Here is a 22,328-nt window from a genome sequence, read left to right as displayed (position 1 = left end):
AATGTGGAAATGGTGGAGGTGCTTAATGACTTCTTTGTTCTAGTTTTCACCAAGAAGGTTGGTGGAGACTGGATGTCTAACATAGTGAATGTCAGCGAAAATGAGATAAGATTAGAGGCTAAAATAGAGAAAGAACAAGTTAAAAATTTCTTAGACAAGTTAAGTATCAGATGGTAGCCGTGTTAGTCTGGATCTGTAAAAGCAGCAAAGAATCCTGTGGCACCTTATAGACTAACAGACGTTTTGGAGCATGAGCTTTCGTGGGTGAATACCCACTTCCTCAGATGCATGTGATATGCATCTGAGGAAGTGGGTATTCACCCACGAAAGCTCATGCTCCAAAACGTCTGTTAGTCTATAAGGTGCCACAGGATTCTTTGCTGCTTTTAGACAAGTTAGATGTCTTCAAGTCACCAGGGCCTAATGAAATTCATCCTAGAATACTCAAGGAGCTTACTGAGGAGATAGGTGAGCCATTAACAATTATCTCTGAAAAGTCATGGAAGACGGGAGAGATTCCAGACCATTGGAAAAGGGCAAATATAGTGCCCATCTATAAAAGGGGAAATAAGGACAACCTGGGGCTTTACAGACCAGTCAGTTTAACTTCTGTACCTGGAAAGATAATGGAGCAATAATGGAGCAAATAACTAAACAATCAATTTGCAAACATTTAGAAGATAATAAGGTGATGAGTAACAGTCAGCATGGATTTGTCAGGAACAAATCATGTCAAACCAACTTTATTGCCTTCTTAACAGGGTAACAAGCCTTGTGGATAGGGGTGAAGTGGTAGACATGGTATATCTTGACTTTGGTAAAGCTTTTGATACTGTCTCACATGATCTTCTCATAAACAAATTAGGCAAATGCAACCTAGATGGAGCTATTATAAGGTGGGTGCAAAACTAGCTGGAAAACCATTCCCAATGAGTAATTATCAGTGGTTCACGGTCATGCTGGAAGGGCATACGAGTGGGGTCCCACAGGGATCAGTTCTGGGACTGGTTCTGTTCAATATCTTCATCAATGATTCAGAGAATGGCATAGAGAGTACACTCATAAAGTTTGTGGACGATACTAAGGTGGGAGGGATTGCACACATACAAAATGGGAAATGACTGTCTAGGAGAGTACTGCTGAAAGGGATCAGGGTCACAGTGGACCATAGGCTAAATATGAGTCAACAGTGGGACACTGTTGCAAAAAACAAACAAACATCATTCTGGGATGTATTAGCAGGAGTGTTGTAAGTAATACTCAAGAAGTAATTCTTCTGCTCTACTTTGTGCTAATTAGGCCTCAACTGGAGTATTGTGTCAAGTTCTGGGTGCCACATTTCAGGAAAGATGTGGACAAACTGGAGAAAGTCCAGAGAAGAGCAATAAAATGATTAAATGTCTAGAAAACAAGACCTATGAGGGAAGGCTGAAAAAATTGGGTTTGTTTAGTCTGGAAAAGAGAAGACTGAGAGGGGACATCATAACCGTTTTCAAGTACATAAAAGGCTGTTACAAGGAGATGGAAGAAAAAATTTCGTCTTAACCTCTGAGGATAGGACAAGAAGCAATGGCTTAAATTGCAGCAAGGGCAGTTTAGGCTGGACATTAGGAAAAACTTCCTAACCATCAGGGTGGTTAAGCACTGGAATAAATTGCCTAGGGAGGCTGTGGAATCTCCATCACTGGAGATTTTTAAAGAGGTTAGACAAACACCTGTCAGGAATCGTCTAGATAATATAGTCCTACCACGGGACTGGAGTAGACGACTTCTCGAGGTCCCTTCTAGTCCTATGAATCTATGATCTTTTTCTGAAAGTGTAAGAATGTTTTCAAAGGCAGTGGATTTTATCTAGAATATTACACAACACCAGCATTACCATGCATTCAGTTCAGTAGTCTGTTCAGTGAATCATTACAGTTTGCCTATGTGCAGGTTTAGTCTTTAATAAAGCAAATTTATAGAACACAGTTATCTCCTTTTCTTTGTTTCTAAATAAAGTATGCAAACTATGGAGTTTGTGGGTAGGAAATAGGAGAAGATGAAAAAGGCGTTTTATGTTGCAGCTGTTAAAAATTGAAACTTTTGTCAGAAAAATAGAATGATGAAGATAATTTGGAAACAAGTCTTCCTGCTTTACTTACACAGCCCCACAGATGTGCACAGTGCATCATGAAACAAATACAGACAAATTCACTGCCCACAAGAACAACACTGGAAGGAGTGAGATAACACAGGGAGGGAATGGTAAAGCGGAAGGATGAAACTGAGGACAATAAGATTACATGATCACATGGGAGGCTCTCACTCCTTAACCTCCTTAAGAGTAAAAACTTGAGAAAACTTGAACTGATAGCAGAAAGGTTGTTTTTAAAACCTGATGTAAAGTAAATAAAATGGGCTGTGGATTTAGCCTAAGAAGTTAAATTGGGTGAAATCTGTATTTGAATTCCTCTAGGGACACAGCTAGCATGGAATTTTGTAAAACAACCAACCAAAAAACTTATGGAGAATAGTCTCCTATGGACATCACCTTTAATTTGGTCATATTTATACTAAAATCAGATATAGTGTGTGTGGGGGTCTCTAAGGCTTCTTTGGGGTGCTGAATGGAGGTTTGCGTCACTGAGATAAAGCAGGCCATCACCTATAAAGAGTGATTTTATGATCTTTAGCATAGACGCTGATGGCCTGAGTACCTGGACAATTTCTGATAGCTATTGCAAGAGATTCAAGGATTAAAACAAACAGAAGAGACGATAAAGCACATTCTTGTGTCACTCTTCAAGGGAGAAAGTCTCTGGTTAGGAGCCATTCCAATCAAGGAAAGCACACAGTGAATTACTAACAGAGATTATAAATTGAAGAATGAACTTATCTCCAGTATCCACAAATCATAGTCCAAAAGAAAGAATGGCAATTAAGGAAGCTGTACATGTCAATGCCATGTTTCACTCAAAAAATAAGAAACAATAGTTAAAAACAGGCAATTGGAGAAATATATTAATGCAACACATACACTATAATAAATGAAAGATGCTTCTGGACAGCTTAGCCCCTTTTGCAAGCAGCAAAAGACAATCAGACCATGAGGGTTTTTTAAAAATTTTCTTCTACTTTCAGGTCTGTACACAACTTTAATCAGATCAGGTTTATTGGTGAATACATAAAAAAGCATCAGATCTTGCTGCTTAATATTGCATTCCTTTGCTTATGGAAAGTTTCTTGTTACACAGTGCTACACCTCTACCCCAATATAACGCAGTCCTCAGGAGCCAAAAAACCTTACCATGTTATATTGAACTTGCTTTGATCCGCCGGAGCACACAGGCCCCCAGAGCGCTGTTTTACCGTGTTTTACCGTGTTATATCCAAATCTGTGTTACTGTTATATCGGGATAAAGGTGTACTATATTTCTGCTTGCAGAAGGTGGTGATGTAAAAGCTGATGCAGAAGTCAATACTTATTGTACAAGTCACTGTGAACGTTGTCTTCATCCACGAGAACAGTGGATGATTAGTTGACAATAGACAAAATCTTGAGAGGTGCTGAGCTCCCCCATCGAGCTCTCCCATCTGCTATAAGTTAGTAGGATCTGCATGTGCTCAGCGCCTCTCAAGATTGGGCCCAGTGCAATCAACCAGAATACATTTTTTAAAATGTATTCAGATTTTAATAATAATTTTATAATACTACAACAAAACCCTTATTCAAACAGGAACTCTGCTAGCCAGCTACCTTCAAAAGAGCTTCTTTCCATTCCTGCATCTTTCAGGGAAGCAAATGCTAAGTCCTCTCCAAAAACCCTATCAAACAGATGTATTGGTGCTGATGGAAAGTATCAGGTGGAGAACTCTGGATTCTAAGACTTGTTTATCACCACAACAGGTACAGCACAGTCAGCAAGAATGCAAGCTTCTTCAAAACACACCACCTCCAAGCATCATCTCCGTTCTACACTGTCTACCTCTGCCACTGACTACCACTGCCATAGGGGATAGTTCAATGACAAATGAGACTCAGAACAGAGATACCAATTAGTGTCAATTGTGATGTGAACATTTTCCCAGCAGGAACTGGGCTAAAGTCATTGACTGTTTCATCATGGCCCCCAATCATCCTTCAGATGCTAATGTATGGCTACTACTGACCAGGTCCAAAGTCAAACTGATAATCTAAATGAGAAAAGGGACTAGTAATGGAAGACAGAATCTAAGCCATCCATTTCCTTACTCCTGTTTCTAAACTATGTCTTAGTTTTACAAAAGAGTTGGGAGAAGACTTCTAACTTCATATCATAGAATAGCAGGGTTGGAAGGGACCTCAGAAGGTCACCTAATCCAACCCCCTGCTCAAAGCAGGACCAATCCCCAGACAGATTTTTGCCTCAGATCCCTAAAGGGCCCCCTCAAAGATTGAGCTCATAACCCTGGGTTTAGCAGGCCAATGCTCAAGCCACTGAGCTATCCCTTCCTTCCTCTCTCCCCCTGGGTTAGCTTCTTTATTGATTTGGAAGAGACTGCAAACATCATATTAATGAAACACACAGAAGATACTAATTTTAGAGGAGTTAACACCAGTCATGACAAAGGACTAATACAAAGGGAAATGGGGAGACAAAAAGCATGGGAAGAAAACAACAAATGAGATTTAATCTGGAAAAAGGCAGTGAAATAACATCATAAATATAATATAGTAACATGAAAGGGTATTCTGGGCCCTGTTCTGCACTGCCTGTAATGGTTGACACCTGATTTGGTAGCATTTTATATCTACTTTGCACTTCAGTCCGTGACTACACAAGGTGCAGGGCACCAGACAATCAGACCCAGTGAATCTAGGAGAAAATAATCCAAAATACATGCATGCAAATGTAAGCAGCAGCCTGGGAAGCAGGAATACTGAAAGAGATGAGTAATCTGGCATAGAAACAAGAGATTGAATGTTGCTTCCTAGGTGCTGCATTTCTCGTAAGTTGGAACTGGATACAAGCACAAGCTGTACTGCATATACATTGACGTAAAATCAATGTGTGTCTTAATTTGGTGAGAATTTTTAAAGCATTTAAAAATATACTATTTTAAGACACTGCCACAGAGCATATGCAAGTACTGCCTGGCAAACACAAGTGGTGTCATAGGAAAGGACTTCCCTCTCCCAATATGAACCAGATCTAAAAGGGAAAGTGCTTAACAGCTTGAGATCCCTTGATCTTGATCTGATCCCAAACCTTCAACTTGACTGACTGCAAGCCTGCAAGTATACATACAGTCCCGCAACTCCATATCCATGGGGCTCTGGGTGAAAGAGAAGGAACACTCATATGCCAATCTTTGCAGAATCAACCACATTTATTCTCTTCACCTAACCATGCAGCATTAATTTATATTACAAGGGTCAGACAAACTGCTAATATGCTGACCTTGAAATTAGCAAATTAAGGGCCAAATACTGCTCCAGCAAGTCTTGTACAGGAAGCAGGAATGCTGCCTAGTACATTGGTCCTGTGGTCCAGGGATCCTGACAGGATTGCAGGAGGAATGAGCCATGAGGCTCACACTGCTGTACCTTTGTAATGGAATAGGTCACGTGTCAAGCTAGTGTGTGCTACAAGCAGTCTTTTGGGGGACTGGCCACATCCCTCAGCAGAAAAACCATGCCATGATGTGCCAACTGATGTTGTAGCCCCTCCCCCTCCTTAGAGATCTCTTGAGCAGGGGTTCCCAAACTGTAGGCCATGGTCCAAGGGTGGGCCATGACCCAGTTCCAGGTGGTCTGCCATCATGGGTGGAGTTTTGGCAGAGCTGGGTAATGGCCGCCGCACCCTCCAGCCTCAGGTAGGTGTAGTCCTCGGTGCTGGGAATCACTGGGTGCTGGTGGTCACAGTGACTGGGTAGGATGGCATGGCCCAGCCTGGCGCACACACAGCCACAAGGAGTGGAGCTGTCCCACTGTGTCAACTAGGGACTGAGCACACAGCCTGGCCCTGCAGCAGCAGCAGCACCCCCTCGGACACAGCCCCTCCCGACACCCTGAGTTTCACCGCTGGCTGCACCCTGAGCTACCCCACTCAGCACACAGCCCCTAACTACGCCCTGCCTGCACCCTGAGCTACCCTCCTCTTTGCACAGAGCCCCTAGATACTGCTGCCTGCACCCTGAGCTGGCTGAAAGGCTGAAAATTGTAGAAGAGATCAGGCTGAGCCTCACTAACATATATCCCCAGCTCGAAAAACTGAACAAGGAGAAGCAGGCACATCCATCCCATTAAAAGACTCCTGGTCTAGAAGTTATTTTATATTTTATTTACAATATTTGATTTTTTTTCTAATTAGTAGAGACTAGGGTTGGGTTTACTTAGCAGAGAAATTCAAATTTTACACTAAAAAAAAATTGAAGACACAATTGTCATAGTATAATTCCCAAATCTGGACCTTAGTGTCCATGATATGGGTACTAGCATAAAGTCCTCTAAGCTTAATTACCAGCTTAGATTCTGTAGCGCTGCCACCAATCAGGAATTTTTAGGGCCTGATACCCTCTAGTCCCCCCAAAACCTTCCCAGGGGACCCCAAGACCCAGATTCCTTAAGTCTCACAACAAACGAAATAAACCATTCCCTCCCACCTCTTTACCTCCTCCCAGATCTTTCCTGGCTGGGTACACTAGGAGATACCGTGAATCAATTCCTTGAAACACAACACAGAGAGATCAAGTTTCTCTCTCCCCCTCACCCAGAGGCAATACAAATTTACCTTTCCCTCCTTGCTTCCCACCAATTCCCTGGTATATACAGACTCAATTTCTTTGAACCTTAATTAGGAGAGAAAAATCAACAGGTCTTAAAAGCAAAACTTTTAATAAAAAAGAAAGAAAAAAAGTAAAAGGTTTATCTCTGCACTTTAGATGGTAAACAGTTACAGGGTCTTTCAGCTTATAAACAATAGAAAGAAACTTTCTCCAGCAGAAACACAATTTAAGCTACTTCCAGCAAGTACACATATGCAAATAAGAAAACAAATTAAAAGACTATAACCGCCTTTTTTCTTACTCACAATTCTGAATAGATAAGAGACTGTAGCAGGGAGATTGGCAGAAACCTGGCTGCAGCTCTAGTCCCGTCCCGGACCCAGAGAGAACAAAGCCAAACCCAAAACCCACAAACAAAGGCTTCCCTCCACAAGATTTGAAAGTATCTTGTCTCCTGATTGGTCCTCTGGTCAGGTGTTTGCAGGTCACTGTTTGTTAACCCTTTATAGATGAAAGAGACATTAACCCTTAGTTTATATTTTATTTACAATATTTGATTTTTTTTCTAATTAGTAGAGACTAGGGTTGGGTTTACTTAGCAGAGAAATTCAAATTTTACACTAAAAAAAAATTGAAGACACAATATAATGTTCAAAGTTGGAAAACTATTTTGTTTTAAAATCACATAATAACACAGTGTGTTTTTTAAACAATTTTGTTAACAATATGTTGCTTACTGTTCGGTTTTATACATAATTGTGTTTTGCCTCTTTGAACACCTCATTTTGCTCTCAACATTTTTTTAAAGTGTAGTTTTACTACAACTGTTTGGTTACAAAGATCATGAAGCATTTCTTTGAGCCCACTGCTAGGAATTTATTTCATTATAATTGTTGACATTAAAATGAAAAGGAAATGTACACTGTTTATTTACAGTGTTATAGTTTATATGAATGTAATAATTAAAATTAATAATTTTCCTAGAGAAGTGTTAATAGTGGGCTGCAGTGGCTATTGCAGCTGCATGGGGAAAAAGGTTTGTAAACCCCTGGATTAGAGCAGCCTGGGGACTACTCTAACCAACTGCAGAATTTGGCAAATGGAGAACTGCAACTAGCTCCCTCACTCCTCCTCTCTCCCCTCTGCCCCCCACTGCATTGTGTGAATTTTAGTTACAGCAGATACTGTGTCCCAGTGCTTCCAAACTCTAGATAAAATATGACAGATCCCATGTGTGTAAAAAAAAAACTCCTTTGTCTGAACGTTACAGCATTCAATGTTTCTACATGTCTTAAGAAGCGGAATTTTATACAGCTGCAAAATTTGTCCTGTGCTCTTTTAGTTTTATGTATGCACAGACATGCTTCTCATTCCTTTATAAAATCTTTGCTCCAATCATCTGATGAATTTAATCAGTGGTTGCAAAGGCAGACTAAATACAGGTCATTGTCAGTGGCAACTCAAGCTTTAAGAGATGTACAGGATATGCTGCCCTAGTACACAAAGAGACAAATTTTCAGGCTATGACCTCTGTTAGGGCATGCAATTTTTGTGAATCATGACTTGCATACACAAAGTAGTAGAATACTCATACAAAACCACATTTGCTTGTACAAATCCTGTAGACGTCAACAAGGCCATTTACAAATTCATTCATAGCGTGTGTAAAGTTGTGTATGCACAAAGGGAGGTCAGACCGAGGTCCTTTTGAAAATATACCCCAAGTTGTCTATCAACTGGCTATAGTACAACACTTCTGAAGTCAAAACATTTCACCTTTCTACAGCATTTGCATAATTCCTTTTAAACATCTAGTTTTCCTTTTTTAAATTAAGCACAGGTAATAGCTTCTTGTGTGAAATCTGGGTTGAGGATGACTGAATAAAATGAAGACAAATATGACAGGACATTGTGCTCAGCACATAAGAAGAGACAAATACTGCCTCAGCTGCAAAATATTTTTCTGAAGTCAGTGAAATGAGAACAGGTATCAATAACTAAATTGGCACTATTTAGTTACAGATGGAAAATTATCTTTATACAGACTAGTTCTATCATACTTATGATTGCAGAGGTAATATAATAAAAAAAGTGTATTTTATTCTGCTTCACGCATATTCAACAATATTGTTCGCTAGAGATCACCTTTAGAGAAAGAAGGAATTTCATTCTCCATTCCTATTCAGTCCATGTCCTTGCTGCTTGTACTGCCAACAAGGATGTCAATTAGTGTCAAGTGAAACTTTATAGATCATGACAAAGAAAGCACGAGGAACATAGTTTGGTAATGAACTCACTATGCTGGCAGTGCGGGAAAATACTGTTTTTATTGGTAAATGGAATGCATCTGACCTAGAATTCAGTAAGGGGGGACAAACAGAATACACATACCCACTGTTATAGTTCGAGTCTAAAATTGTGTAAAGAAAACCTCTCAAGCCTAGCTCAGCTATTTAAGGAAAACTAAACTGCAATGACTTAGTAAGTCTATAGATATATCCATTTGCTACAGCTCAATCTCTAATCTTTCATGTTAATCTTTCTCCAAATAATTTCTAACCCTATCCAAACAAACAGATTTAGTGAAACCTGTAGGTCAGAATACCCTTATAAAACAAACTTATGTTTTAAAAGTCTGCCCAAAGTATTCCCAAATATAGTGCTAAGTCCCAAGGCCCTGGTTCAGTTTTTATTCCATCTTTATGCAAGCAAAATCTCTACGATGCTAATGGAATTTACCTTTGTCAAATAAAGGTGAATAAGGATCTCAGTGTTTCAGTTACATTGGGTACAATTCTGTTCTAGTTTATGAGACGACCACTCATGTTCAGCCATTGATTTTCATTGCCCTTGAGTTATCACTTAAAGGTTCATGGGTTTCAAAACTGAATCAACTACCCTAATTCCAGGTTAGATTGTGCTCTTGGCACCCTTTAGCTTATTGGAGCTAAAGTGTAAGAATAGGAACAGAACAGAGTAGATTAGATGGATGTGGAGGAACTCACTGTATCCAGAATCAACTAGGAGAAATCCTGGTTGACTAGGCTTACCCAGGCAGTGTACACCAGCAGGCCCAGCAAACTACCCCTTTTCCATACTGGCTGGTGTGGGAAAAGGAAACACCTTCACATCACCTCTCCCCCTTTACAACTAACCAGTGCCTCAGGGACACTCAGTGGAAGCAGGACCTGCACCTTCCTTCCAGCCATATGTTGAGCAATCCCTTGCAAGGGTGCAAGAGAGGATCTTTGTGCATCCACCCAGAGCTGATGAGGGCAACCCTTGGTTATTCTTCTGATTCTGTTAATGAGAACAATGCTTGCTTTGCAATAAATCTATCACATCCTGATTTTCTTTCCTCTGAACACATTTCAACAGTGAATCAGACTTTTTTTAAACCAGTTGGCCCTGTATCTACATATAGAAAAAGCTTGGGGTAAAAATACAAATGAAATAATTGCTGCTATGGAGGGGGGTGGAGGGGGTGAACATTTTCACTTTGCACTAAGTCCTCAGCAGTTGGCACTCTATAAAGCATACATTAGCAACAAGAGTAATTATAGAATGTGAAGCTGCTTCTTGTAAACATTCAGAAGTAGCTGCTGTTATTACAAGGTAAAGACAAATTTCACATTTGACTAAAGTCACAGAGAAACCGTAGGAGTACTTTATAACACCTAGCCTTTTTTGCAGTTTCCTTCCTTGAGGATACAGGTATTGTCATAGAACAACAGAAAGACAATCCATCTAATCTGGTACCCTGCTTCATGCAGTTACCTGTTATTGTTAAATCTGTACTGTATTCTAATCTATATAGGTCTTATGCCATGCTCATCATTGTAGCATCTGAGCACCTTCCAGTAGCGCATTAAGCAATATGACTAACACATGTCACGTGTCTGTTCTCTCATCCCCTCTCCAGGGGGAGAAGTACATACCGTGAAGTGGTCTAGATTTATTTTTTTAATATTTACACACACACACACACACACACACACACACACACACACACACACACACACACACACACACACACACACACAGGTATATGTTTATGTTAGAGAAAGTAAGGTCAAAGAGATTCACCTTGCAGTTAGAGCAAAAGGTGGTGAGGTTTGTGAGGGTCCTTAGTTCCTGGGGGAGTTCATTCCACAGTCTTGGGCTGCCCCCAAGAAAGCTCTGTCACGTGCACAAGTGAGCTTTACCCTTATTGTAGCAAGTTATGTTGTGCCAGTAGCACCAAGAGTCCCCATTGTGCTGAGCACTGAACAGATACTAAAACCCTCTTTCAAAGACCTTACAATGCAGGACTAACTGTAATAATGTTTCAGGTGAAAGTGATTTCCCCATCCTTTTCCAAACATATCTAGCCAAATGTGCAATACGATAGGGATGGGGACATTCTTTTCTGATATCAGATTATGATCTGCTCATGTCCTGAAGCATGAGGATTTATAAAGCTTGTAATTTTTATTCTAGCTAGTGTAATTTAGTGTAACTCTCCTTATTTATGGCTCTAATCCTTTGACTTTTACTAAGCTATTTACCTCAATTATATCCTAGGGCAATGACTTCCACTGTTTAATTATCCACCCCCCCAAAAAAAGGTTGCCTTTTATTCATTGCTTATTTGTCACTAGCAACTCAAACCCAAATTCTAGTGGTTTTGAGTGCTTTTGAAAATTCCACCCTTTCTTAAAAATAATTATACAGCCATCATTTAGATCGGAGTTAGAATTGGAAATGTTTTAGGACCAAACAGCATGATCTGCAACCTTTTTACATGATCCTGCATGGAAAAAGTGTTGTAAAAAGTGTAGCTTTTGTTACCAGGCATTAAATTCCTCACCATGCTGTATAATTCCATGCTCTAACAGTCTACGGCCAAGTTGTTCTGCCTCAGTCCTTGTTGTGACTTCTCCTTCCTGGATCAGCCAGTCAATCAACTCAGATGCCATGACGGTCCGTTCATACTTGACTCCCTCCTCTTCCCTGGCTTGTAAAAGTGTGTTCTCAGAATTCATCAGCCTGCCATGGAAGGAAAAAAATATATATATGGGGAAAGCAGTTCTTCAGAAAGCAATTCCTGATCCATTTTTAGTAGTCATTAACACTAAGCAAACAGATGCAACTTTTTATTATCCGACACAGTTCTTAATTATAAACAGTTCTTAATTATAAATTGGCATGTGGAAAGCTAAAAACCAACAAAAACATGGTCATGCTAATCATGTAAAACTAGGCATTGCAAGTCAGAAAGCCACAGGGGCTATTAACAGATGTCTAAGGAGTCTTGAAACAGATATTGTAAAATAAACTTACAAAAAAATAACTGTCCCAGTGTTTTGGATACACATTTATAAAACTGAAAACGCTTTTCCTTAGCAATACTTGCCTTTGCTATTTGAGTAACCTGTCATCTTATGAAGTTGAACCAAGCACAGCTGTCTTTCTGTTAGGTTCTCCATTGTTTATTGGCATCACTGAGAACATTCAAGGCACTGGTGTACTAGGGTATATTAGTCACCTTGTGTTCTCTCTGTGAGCCAGCTACTTTGCTTGAAAGATATCAAACTTTGTTGTTCCTCTATTTTTAAATTACTTGCTATTTGTTATTATTTATAGCACAGTAGTGCCATGAGGCCCCAGACCATGACTGTGCTGGACGCTATACAAATACACACTGAAAAGCTTACAGTCTAAACAGTATTGGTTACAAAGTGGTGAGGATTTTGTAACAAAACAAAAGGATGGTAATCAGAATCCAGAAAATGTTCCCCACACAAGGAGGATCATTTTAAATAGAGGCCAATTTATTTTGATATCAAAAGGTGTACCCAAAGATTCAGAGGAAAGCATCTCCGATGCGGTGTTTAACCTAACTTGAACACAATCAAGTTAATTCCATTTTCGTGATTGCCTCACCCTACAGGAAATGTTTTCTATTTTATATTACTAAAAAGTTACAGTCCAGACCTATTTGTAAATGAACTTGTGACAGGTAAGAATGAATTTCAGCACTGTGTAAAATGCCATACAGAGTGCACTGGAAACATCAACAACTTTGTTTATTAACTAAAGTGAAATGAAAAAAGTGGCTGATCAAAGGTTAACTTCATCATTTCATCACGGTGCCTCAATGGTTCACCTGAAAGTACTGGACTATTCAGCACTTGGTCTTTTAAGGGATGTCCACACTGCAATAAAGACCAGCATAGCTGCAGAGGGCTTGGGTCAGCTGATTTTGACTCTCGGAGCTCAGGCTATGGGGTTAAAAACTGCAGCACTCAGGCTTGGGCTGGAGCCCAGGTCTGAAACACCGCAATAGAAGATCTCAGAAACCGAACCCAAATGTCTACATGGCAAAAATGTCTACATGACTTGGTACTGCGGGTTATTTTACTGCAGTGTAGACCCTAGGCACCCTTTAAAAACAAACCCTATACCTTTTGGTACAACTGTATAGTAAGTTGGGAAGGAAGGATAGCCCAGTGGTTAGGGTGTAACCTTGGTATTGGATTCAGTTCCCTGCTCTCCCACAGACTTCCTGTGAATTTGGGCAAGTCACTTAGGCCCAGATTCTCAAAGGTAAGCACCTAACTTCCATTGAAATGAATGGGAGTTAAGCACCCCTTTGAGGTCCCATCGTCTCTCTGTGCCTCAGGTTCCCTTACGTAACAAGAGGATAATAGCACTTCATTCGTCCTTAGCTCTATTTATGAGGTCTGCATTGCAGGATAGTCTGCCTGATAACTACATGATCTTTAAGGGGACTTGTGTCCTGATTTTCGAGGGCCAAGCTAAGCGTGTGCAAAATTGCTCAGGATCAGCATAACAATCCTCCCAAATCATTCTACAACCAGTCAAATGGAGATGTTACAACACAAATATCCTGGAAACTCTTACACTTTTTGCCCTTCTGGTCACAAATCAGAATTAATTTCATTCCTAGCTAATCTGAAGGGGCACAACTATACATTAGATATATATATTGATGTTACTGATTTTATATTCCCTTCAAATAACTAGGTCTAGATTGGTAAACAAGCTTAGCTCTGATATCATATGGAAGATACCAGTATGGCGTACAATAACACTCAGGAGCGGTGAAAGCTTCCTAAAAGTGTGAAGCAGGCACCAGTGCCTGAGTAGTGACCCTGCCCCCGCCCCCCCCCCCTCGCTGCTCCTTCTCCCCAAGCCTCCGCTCCCCACTCACTCCTCTCCACCCTGTCCCACCCATCGCTCACCCTTATGGCCAGTAAAAGTGATGGGGCCAGGGCTCTCGGCCCCCCTTCATTCCGGCATCCCTGATAACACTTGTGTTGGAAGGACACTAAATATATTACATCACCTCATCTGGGGAGATGTTTAGAATTAATTAATGGGGGCATCAGAAAGAGATGGCATAGGAAGATAAGGAGAAGGCTCATTTAAAAACAACAATGGTTTAAGCAGTTGGTCAGATAGACCCTGATGATACTATTTCAAGTCTAAAGAATTTATCCTACTGTCTTGAATGGGAGTTAGCTGGAACACTTAATCTATTGTCCAGACAACCTGTCAGCAAAGCTATAGGTTAAGACCAGTGTCAAACTACATGGTCACAGTTGTTAACCAATGGCAGACAAAGTGAACTGTTATACATTTTCTTGTGCCCCTTCCAAACCTTTTGAGCTGAGTAAGAATTGACACAAGAAAACTTAGCTGAATTCAGGGACAAACCCAAAAGCAGGTGTGACATTCCGGGGTGCAAGCCATACCAGTGAGGGGCGGTGTCATCACTGGCCCTGTAAGCTGGCATGCCCTGCAATGCCTTGCTGCTGGAGCTCCCAACCTGGATGGCTCACAAACAGCTACCAGCATGCAGGTGCTACTCAGTGACTATGTGTAACTGCAGCCTGCCAGTCACACTTGGCTTATCCTCTGGCTTTTACCAGCCTTGGTTACTTCTGAAAGGTGACCTCAATATGCTCCCAGTCCTGGATTTTCCCCAAGCAATGTATGTTCTGTACTGTCCAGCCCTGTCTTGGATAGCCAGACATATTAGGTCCATTGTCCCTTTAAGGGAGCAATACATAAAAACTTGCCACCTTAAATGGAGTTACCCAGACAATTGAATTTAAATGCACAAGATCTGTTTCAATTAAAGCATAAACCAAGTTTATTTAACTACAAAGAGATAGGTCTGAAATAAGTACAAGTAACGAAGCATACAAGTGAGAAATGGTTACAAGAAAAATGAAGATAAAATGCTTCCTAGTGCCTAACTTAACAAACTATACTTGATTCAAATTAAAGTCCTTATCACATCTGTCTAACAGCCTTACTGATCAAAATCTTCAGGTCCAGTCTCCTCCCCCAAAGTACAATGGCTATTTCTTTTATCTTCTGAGATGCAAGGAAGGAGCTGGACAGAGAGAGGTAACTTGATTGCCCCTCACTTTGATAGCTCAGACCCCCTCATAAAGATTTTTTTCAGTTGAAAATAAGGAGACATGGTGTCTGGTGGGGGTGGGGGTGCTAAGTTGTTTATTAAGATGCAGATCTGTTTGTTCCTGCCTTCTTTCTTTGCCAAAGTAAGTCACTTGATAGCTGATGGCCCATCAGCTTTGATGACACCTGGCAAGATGTCAACTTGTCCTTTGATTTTGAGAAACAGGTTTACTCACTCCCCAGACTTGTCTGGTAAATGCACTTCAGACATGATTCATCTTATGCTTATAAGTTCACATGTAATGTTGTTACATGTTTTACCATCATATTATTGACAAATGAGTTATTAGTTTTCAAATGATATGTTACAAGATATATTTTGTACAAAGATTATGACAATAGTGTACAGGGGTGCATTCTGTCACAGCAGTAACATAACAACACAAGGAATAAGATGCAGAGCATGCAGACCACTTGTACATTTGCATAGTCATTCTTCCTTTCAGGGTTTTTTTTTTTCAAATACAGTTAAGCAAGTTTTAGCTCTTGAACGCATAGTTTGGCTACATCCAGTACAGAAGGAGCTCTGAAGGAGCATCTTCAACCATGCCTTGCTCAACCTATATATATCAAAACACCACCCACCCACCCACCCACACACACACACACACACACACACCCCAACAACCGAGCCTTTTCAAACCAGCTGTTGCATAACAATTGGTTGCCCACCCTCTGCAGGAACCAAATAGAAATTCTTTACAAAGTCTTTGTTAATTATTCTTACATGTATATGTAATTATTGTGTCTGGATGATTAAAGAGGCAGACAGAAACATCCCTGCGAAAGAGATGCTAATGACTGAATTTACAGGGACACAAAAGAATCTGGAAAAAAATCAAGTGAAAAACATTCAGCTTGATATTTCACATCGTTCTCCCTGAGCCCAGACTAGAACTACTAAGGATTTGAATTTGTGAACAAGCAGACACGACAAATTGAGTTTCACAAATTCAGAAATAAGATTGTCAGCTGGTGTAAGTCACTGAAACTCCTCTGACTTCAACAGAACTAAACCAGTTTACAGCAGCTGAGGACATAGAACCTTATCAGCCAAATTTAAAGGTGTTTAGAGACAAAAAGACATCTTTTAAAAATTGGAAGTCAAATCCTACTGAGAAAAATAGAAAGGAGCATAAATTCTGGCAGCTCAAGTGTAAAAGTATAAATTGGCAGGCCCAAAAGAGTATTTGAAGAGCAGCTAGCAAAAGACACAAGCACTATCGGCAATTTTTTTTAATACATCAGAAGCAGGAAGCTTGCCAAACAAGTAGTGGAGCCATGGGATGATCGAGGTACTAAAGGAGCACTTGAGGAAGACAAGGCCATTGCAGAGACACTAAACGAATTCTTTACATCCATCTTCACTGCAGAGGATGTGAGGTAAATTCCCACACCTGAGCCATGCTTTTTAGATGACAAATCTGTTGAATTGTCCCAGATTGAGGTGTCAATAGAGAAGGTTTTGGAACAAACTGATAAATTAAACAGTAATAAGCCACCAGGACCAGATAGTATTCACCCAAGAGTTCTGAAGTGGGGGAGGGATAGCTCAAGTGGTTTGAGCATTAGCCTGCTAAACCTAGGGTTGTGGGTTCAATCCTTGAGGGGGCCATTTAAGAAAGTGGGGATTACCCCTGCTTTGAGCAAGGGGCTGGGCTAGATGATCTCCTAAGGTCCCTTCCCACCCTGATAATATATGAAATTGTAGAACTACTAAGTGTGGTACATAACCTACCACTTAAATCATGTTCTTCACCAGATGACTAGCAGATAGCTAAAATGGCTCCAAAGGTAATCCTGGCAATTACCAGTCAGTAAGCCTAAATCCAGTACCAGACAAACTGACTGAAACTATAGCAAAGAACAGAATTATCAGAGCAATAGATGAACAGAATATGTTAGGGATAAGTCAACATTTTTGTAAAGCAAAATCATACCTCACCAATCTATTAGAATTATTAGATAGTGTCAACAAGCATGTGGAAAAGGATGATATAGATGATATAATATACTTGGACTTTCAGGAAGCTTTTTACAAGGTCCTTCTCCAAAGGCTCTTAAGCAAAGAAGTCATGGGCTAAAAGGGGAGGTCCTCTCATGGTGCAGTAACTGGTTAAAAGACAGGAAACAAAGGGTAAAAATAAATGGACAGTTTTCATAGTGCAGAGAGATAAATAGAGGGTTCCCCTTGGGATCGGTACTTGGGACCAGGGCCGTCCTTAGGCATAGGCAGAATAGGCAATGGCGTAGGGCCTCACACTGCCTGGGGGCACCACTCTCCAGGCAGCCCAGACAGTGTAGAAGCAGGGCTGCTGGGTCCTAAAGAGAGCCGAATGCAGCACAGTCTGAGGAATGGGATTGGCTGCTGGGGTCTCTGGGAAGGGGAGGGGGTGGGGGTTGGGAAAGGAGCTCACCTGTGCGTGTGACTCTTTCCCCCTGGCTGAGGTCAGGTGAGGCTGTGGCTCTGGAACCAGTATCCTTTGTTGTCTCCCATAACATCCATTCTTCTCCCTCCTGCCCCACGAAGCACCCCCTCCTTTCTCCCTCCTCCCCAGGAGCACCCATCTCTCTCTCCTCCCTCCCCTCTGTCAGGGCTGGGTTGGGGGAGGTGCTGGGGGTAGGTGGGGGGAGGGGAGGCTGGCTGCTTGCTGAGGAATGAAAGTGAAAGTAACTCACTTCCTCGGCAGGCAGCCAGAATTGGAATGTGGATGTGGTTAGCCAGATGTGTGACAAATCGGGATTGGGGTAGGGTGAGCAGATATCCCTATTTTATTGGGACAGTCCCAATTTTGGGGTCTTTTTCTTATATAGGCTCCTTTTACTCCCCCACTTCCCACCCCCCATCCCTGTCCTGATTTTACACACTTTCTGTCTGGTCACTCTAGGTGGGGGTAATTGGTGCCTATATAAGACAAAGCCCCAAATATCGGGACTGGCCCTATAAAATCAGGACATCTGGATCTGGCCACCCTAGCTGGGGAGCGCCTCTCCCCGGGCTGGCAGCTGCCAGCTATCCATCTCACCCGGGGGGAGCTGCATAGGGCAGGATGACCTGCTGTGGCTCCATGGGTGCCCTGTCCCTGAGATCAGATGCTGTGCTAACTTCACCATGGTCCATAAGGCTGGTGGTGGTGCCCATTGGCGTGTGATTGGACCTGAGGGTTTGCTGCTGCTGTTGCCACTCTGCACCCCAAGAGGTGGATTTTGGGGTCCTGCAGTTTTCCACCTATCTCCTCCTCTACTGCAGCTTTTTGACCAGCGGGCTGGGGGGTGAGCCAAGCATGAAAGCAGTACTGTGTTGCCATTTAGATTGTCATTTAACAACTTTGTTTGCCAAAAATTCTTGCTAACAATCCTGAATCCAATTTCAACATTATTTTAAAAAAAATCAATATCTTAGCCAAAAACAGAAAATTAAGTTGTTGACAATTATTAGTGACAGGTTTGGTTTGAGGCAGGGAGTGGGCCAGTTTTCATCAGAGAAACAATAAATATTGACTGACTTTCCTATAGCCTGTCACTCTTGATAAGAGCCCTCCAACAACTGTAATATGTTCATCTCCTTACTAGTGTATAAAGCAGGGGTCGGCAACCTACGGCACACGTGTCAAAGGTGGCAGGTGAGCTGATTTTTGATGGTATGCAGCAGCAGGCTGAGCAGCTCAGCCCATCACTGCTCTGGGGTTCCGGCTGCTGCCCTATTGCCAGCTGGGATACCAGCCATCGGCCCCACTCAGCACCTGCTGCTGGCCTGGGGACCCCCAAGGAACCCCAGGCTGGCAGTGGGCTGAGCAGGCCAGCTGAACCACTCAACCTGCTGTCAGCCTGGGGTTCCATTCACTCAGCCGGCAGCGGGCTGAGTGGGCTGGTGGCGGGCTGAGCAGGGCCGATGGGGGGGTGAGTGGCTCAGTCTGCTGCCAGTCTGGGGTGCCAGCAGCACTCAGCCTACTGCTACTCCAGGGTTCCGGCTCCCGGCCCCTTGCCAGTCAGGAGCTCAGCCGCCAGCCCCACTCTGCCTCCTGCCAGCCTTGGTGAGCAGAATCCCAGGCTGGTAGCGGGCTGAGGGGGGATTGGCAGCCGGGATCCTGGCTGGCAGGAGTTGGTGGTCAGAACCCCAGACCAACAGCGGGCTGAGCAGGGCCTGGGATCCTTGTCTAGGGTTCCAGCCACCAGCCCGCTGCCGGTTTGGGGTTTCATTTACTCAGCTGGCAGTGGCCTGAGCAGGACCGGTGGCCAACACCTCAGATAATAACAATAGTTTATTTATATAATATAGACATAGAGAGAAACCTTCTACAAACATTAAAATGTATTACTGGCACGAGAAACCTTAAATTACAGTGAACTTGGCACACCATTTCTGAAAGGTTGCCGACCTGACCCCTGGTAGAGAGTGACCATATGTTGTACTAAGATTTTCCTGCTTTTTTTTTTCCCTGTGAGTCAGTATAACTTTTGCCAGCCCAGAAATTGGGCAGCCAATGTTTTACATTTTCACAATGTTTTCTCCAACTTTCATAAAGTAAATACATAGTTAATATGAGTTAAAAAGGCCAGGGACACTTCTTTGTGAAGAATCTGTACAGCAGATCATGCCCATAGACGATCCAGAAAAGAAATCTGAGGTTGAATTTTTTAATGTTGTGATGGATAAAGCAGTATCTGCTGTTGATGAAAGATTTAATACCTTGCAAGTACACCATGAACAGTTTGGATTTTTGTATGACATATCTAAATTCAACGAAATAGGAAAACAAGAGCAACTAATGACAAAGTGCAAGAACCTAGAGAGCCTCCTGAAGCACGGTGATAGCTTTGATTTAAATGGACTTGAACTGTACGAAGAATTGAGTACACTGTCATCAATGTTGCCACATGCAAAACTGGTGATGGACACTGTACAGTTTATTCATACCCTCAAACTTGTTGACATATATCCTAATGTGTACATTGCCACTCGTATTCTACTGACAATTCCTTTAACAGTAGCGTCAGGAGAACGGAGTTTCTCAAAACTAAAGCTCATTAAAAACTATCTCTGCTCTACAATGAGTCAGGAACGCTTAACTGGTCTTGCTATTCTTGCAATCGAACAAGACACGACTTTGTCTTTGTCATACGATGACATTATTACTGATTTTGCAGCCAAAAAAGCCAGAAAGATTGCTTTTAATTAAAAACAAATCTTTGTTTCAATACCTCTTCATATAAATTTCCAATAAAATTTTGATAAATTAAAAAAAAAAATTGCATCATTCTGTCATCAGAATTTTTTCTATAGTGCTGCTTCTTTAGTGCTAGTCCATCAGCATTACAGTGTGCTTAATTAAGTTAAACTGGTTTTAATAACGTGAATGTGGCAAGTTTTCCAATACTGTAAGCTTATGTTTGTGTTGCTAAGAACAGATCAGGCACAGGGGCACCAGTTTAATAATCTCGCCTAGGGCACCATAAATCCTAAGGCCGGCCCTGCTTGGGACCTGTGCTTTTCAACATATTCATAAACGATCTGGGGGAAAAATAGCAGATTGTGAAGCATTACAAAGGAATCTCACAAAATTGTGTGAATTGGTAACAAAATGGCAGATGAATTTCAGTGTTGATAAATGCCAAGTAATGCACACTGGAAAATGTAATCCCAGCTATACATATAAAATGATGGGATCTAACTTAGCTGCTACCCCTCAAGAAAGAGATCTTGGAGTCATTGTGGATAGTTCTCTGAAAACGTCTGCTCAGTGTGCAGTGTAGGCAAAAAAAACTAACAGAACATTAGGAACCATTAGGAAAGGGATAGATAATAAGAAAGAAAATATCAAAATGCCACTACATAAATCAATGGTACACCTACACCTTGAATACTGCATGCAGTTCGGGTCACCTCATCTCAAAAAAAGGTATTAGAATTGGAAAAGATACAGAGAAGGGCAATAAAAATGATTAAGGGTACAGCTTCCATAAGAGGAGAGATTGAAAAGACTGGGACTATTCATCTTGGAAAAGAGACGACTAAGAGGGAACATGATACCAGTCTATAAAATCATGAATGATGTGGAGCAAGTTAATAAGGAAATGTTATTTACTCCTTCACATAACACAAGAACCAGGAGTCTTAATAGGCAGCAGATTTAAAACAAATGAAAGTACTTATTCACACAATGCACAGTCAATCTGTGGAACTCATTGCCAGGAGATGGTTGTGAAGGCCAAATCTATAACGGGGTTTAAAAAAGAATTTGATAAGTTCACAGTGGATAGGTCCATCAACGGTTATTAGTCAAGATGGTCAGTGATGCAATTTTATGCTCTGGGTGTCCCTCGCCTCTGATTGCCAGAAGCTGGAAATGAATGAAAAGGGATAGTTCACTCAATGATTGCCTGTTCTGTTCATTCCCTCTGAAGCACTTGGCATTGGCCACTGTCGGAAGACAAGATATTGGACCAGATGGACTACTGGTCTGACCCAGTATGGCTGTTCTTATGTATAAAAGAGACAACTAAGGGGGAATATGATAGAGGTCTATAAAATCATGACTGATCTGGAGAAAGTGAATAAGGAAGTGTTATCTCTTGACATAACACATGAACCAGGGTCACCTGATGAAATTAATAGGCAGCACCTTTAAACCAAACATAAGGAAGTACTTCTTCACATAATGCACAGTCAACTTGTGGAACTGGTTGCCAGGGGATGTTGTGAAGGACAAAAACAATATAACTGGATTGAAAAAAGAATTAGATCAGTTCATGGAGGATAGGTCCATCAATGGTTATTAGCCAAGATGGTCAGGGATGCAACCCCATGCTCTGGGTATCCCTAAACCTCTGACTGCTAGAAGCTGTGACTGGACAACAGGGAACAGATCACTCACTAACTGTTCTGTTCTGTTCATTCCCGCTGAAGCATTTAGCATTGGCCACTGTCAGAAGACAAGATACTGGGGTAGATGGACCATTAGTCTGACCCAGTATGGCCGTTCTTACGGAATGCAGATAACTGAGAGATTTCCTCACCAAACAGTTGCTAAACCAACAAGAGGTGATGCCATTTTAGATTTGGTATTGGTGAGTAGTGAGGACCT

General features: G+C 41.6%; 1 protein-coding gene across 3 annotated transcripts in view; it reads right to left on the bottom strand.

Annotated features, from left to right (window-relative positions):
• The window catches only part of DEPTOR (DEP domain containing MTOR interacting protein), a 110,610-nt gene that overhangs the window by 43,289 nt on the left and 44,993 nt on the right, over nucleotides 1-22,328 (bottom strand). For all 3 annotated transcript variants that reach the window (XM_030553753.1, XM_030553752.1, XM_030553754.1), the window contains exon 5: nucleotides 11,600-11,778. In XM_030553753.1, the coding sequence (XP_030409613.1) occupies nucleotides 11,600-11,778 (179 nt within the window). The remainder of the gene's footprint in view (nucleotides 1-11,599; nucleotides 11,779-22,328) is intronic.

This window comes from Gopherus evgoodei, chromosome 2 (genome assembly GCF_007399415.2).
Source record: "Gopherus evgoodei ecotype Sinaloan lineage chromosome 2, rGopEvg1_v1.p, whole genome shotgun sequence".
Lineage (NCBI taxonomy): Eukaryota > Metazoa > Chordata > Testudines > Testudinidae > Gopherus > Gopherus evgoodei.
Note: the sequence above shows the minus strand (reverse complement) of the source record. Positions and strands in the feature narration are given on the sequence as shown.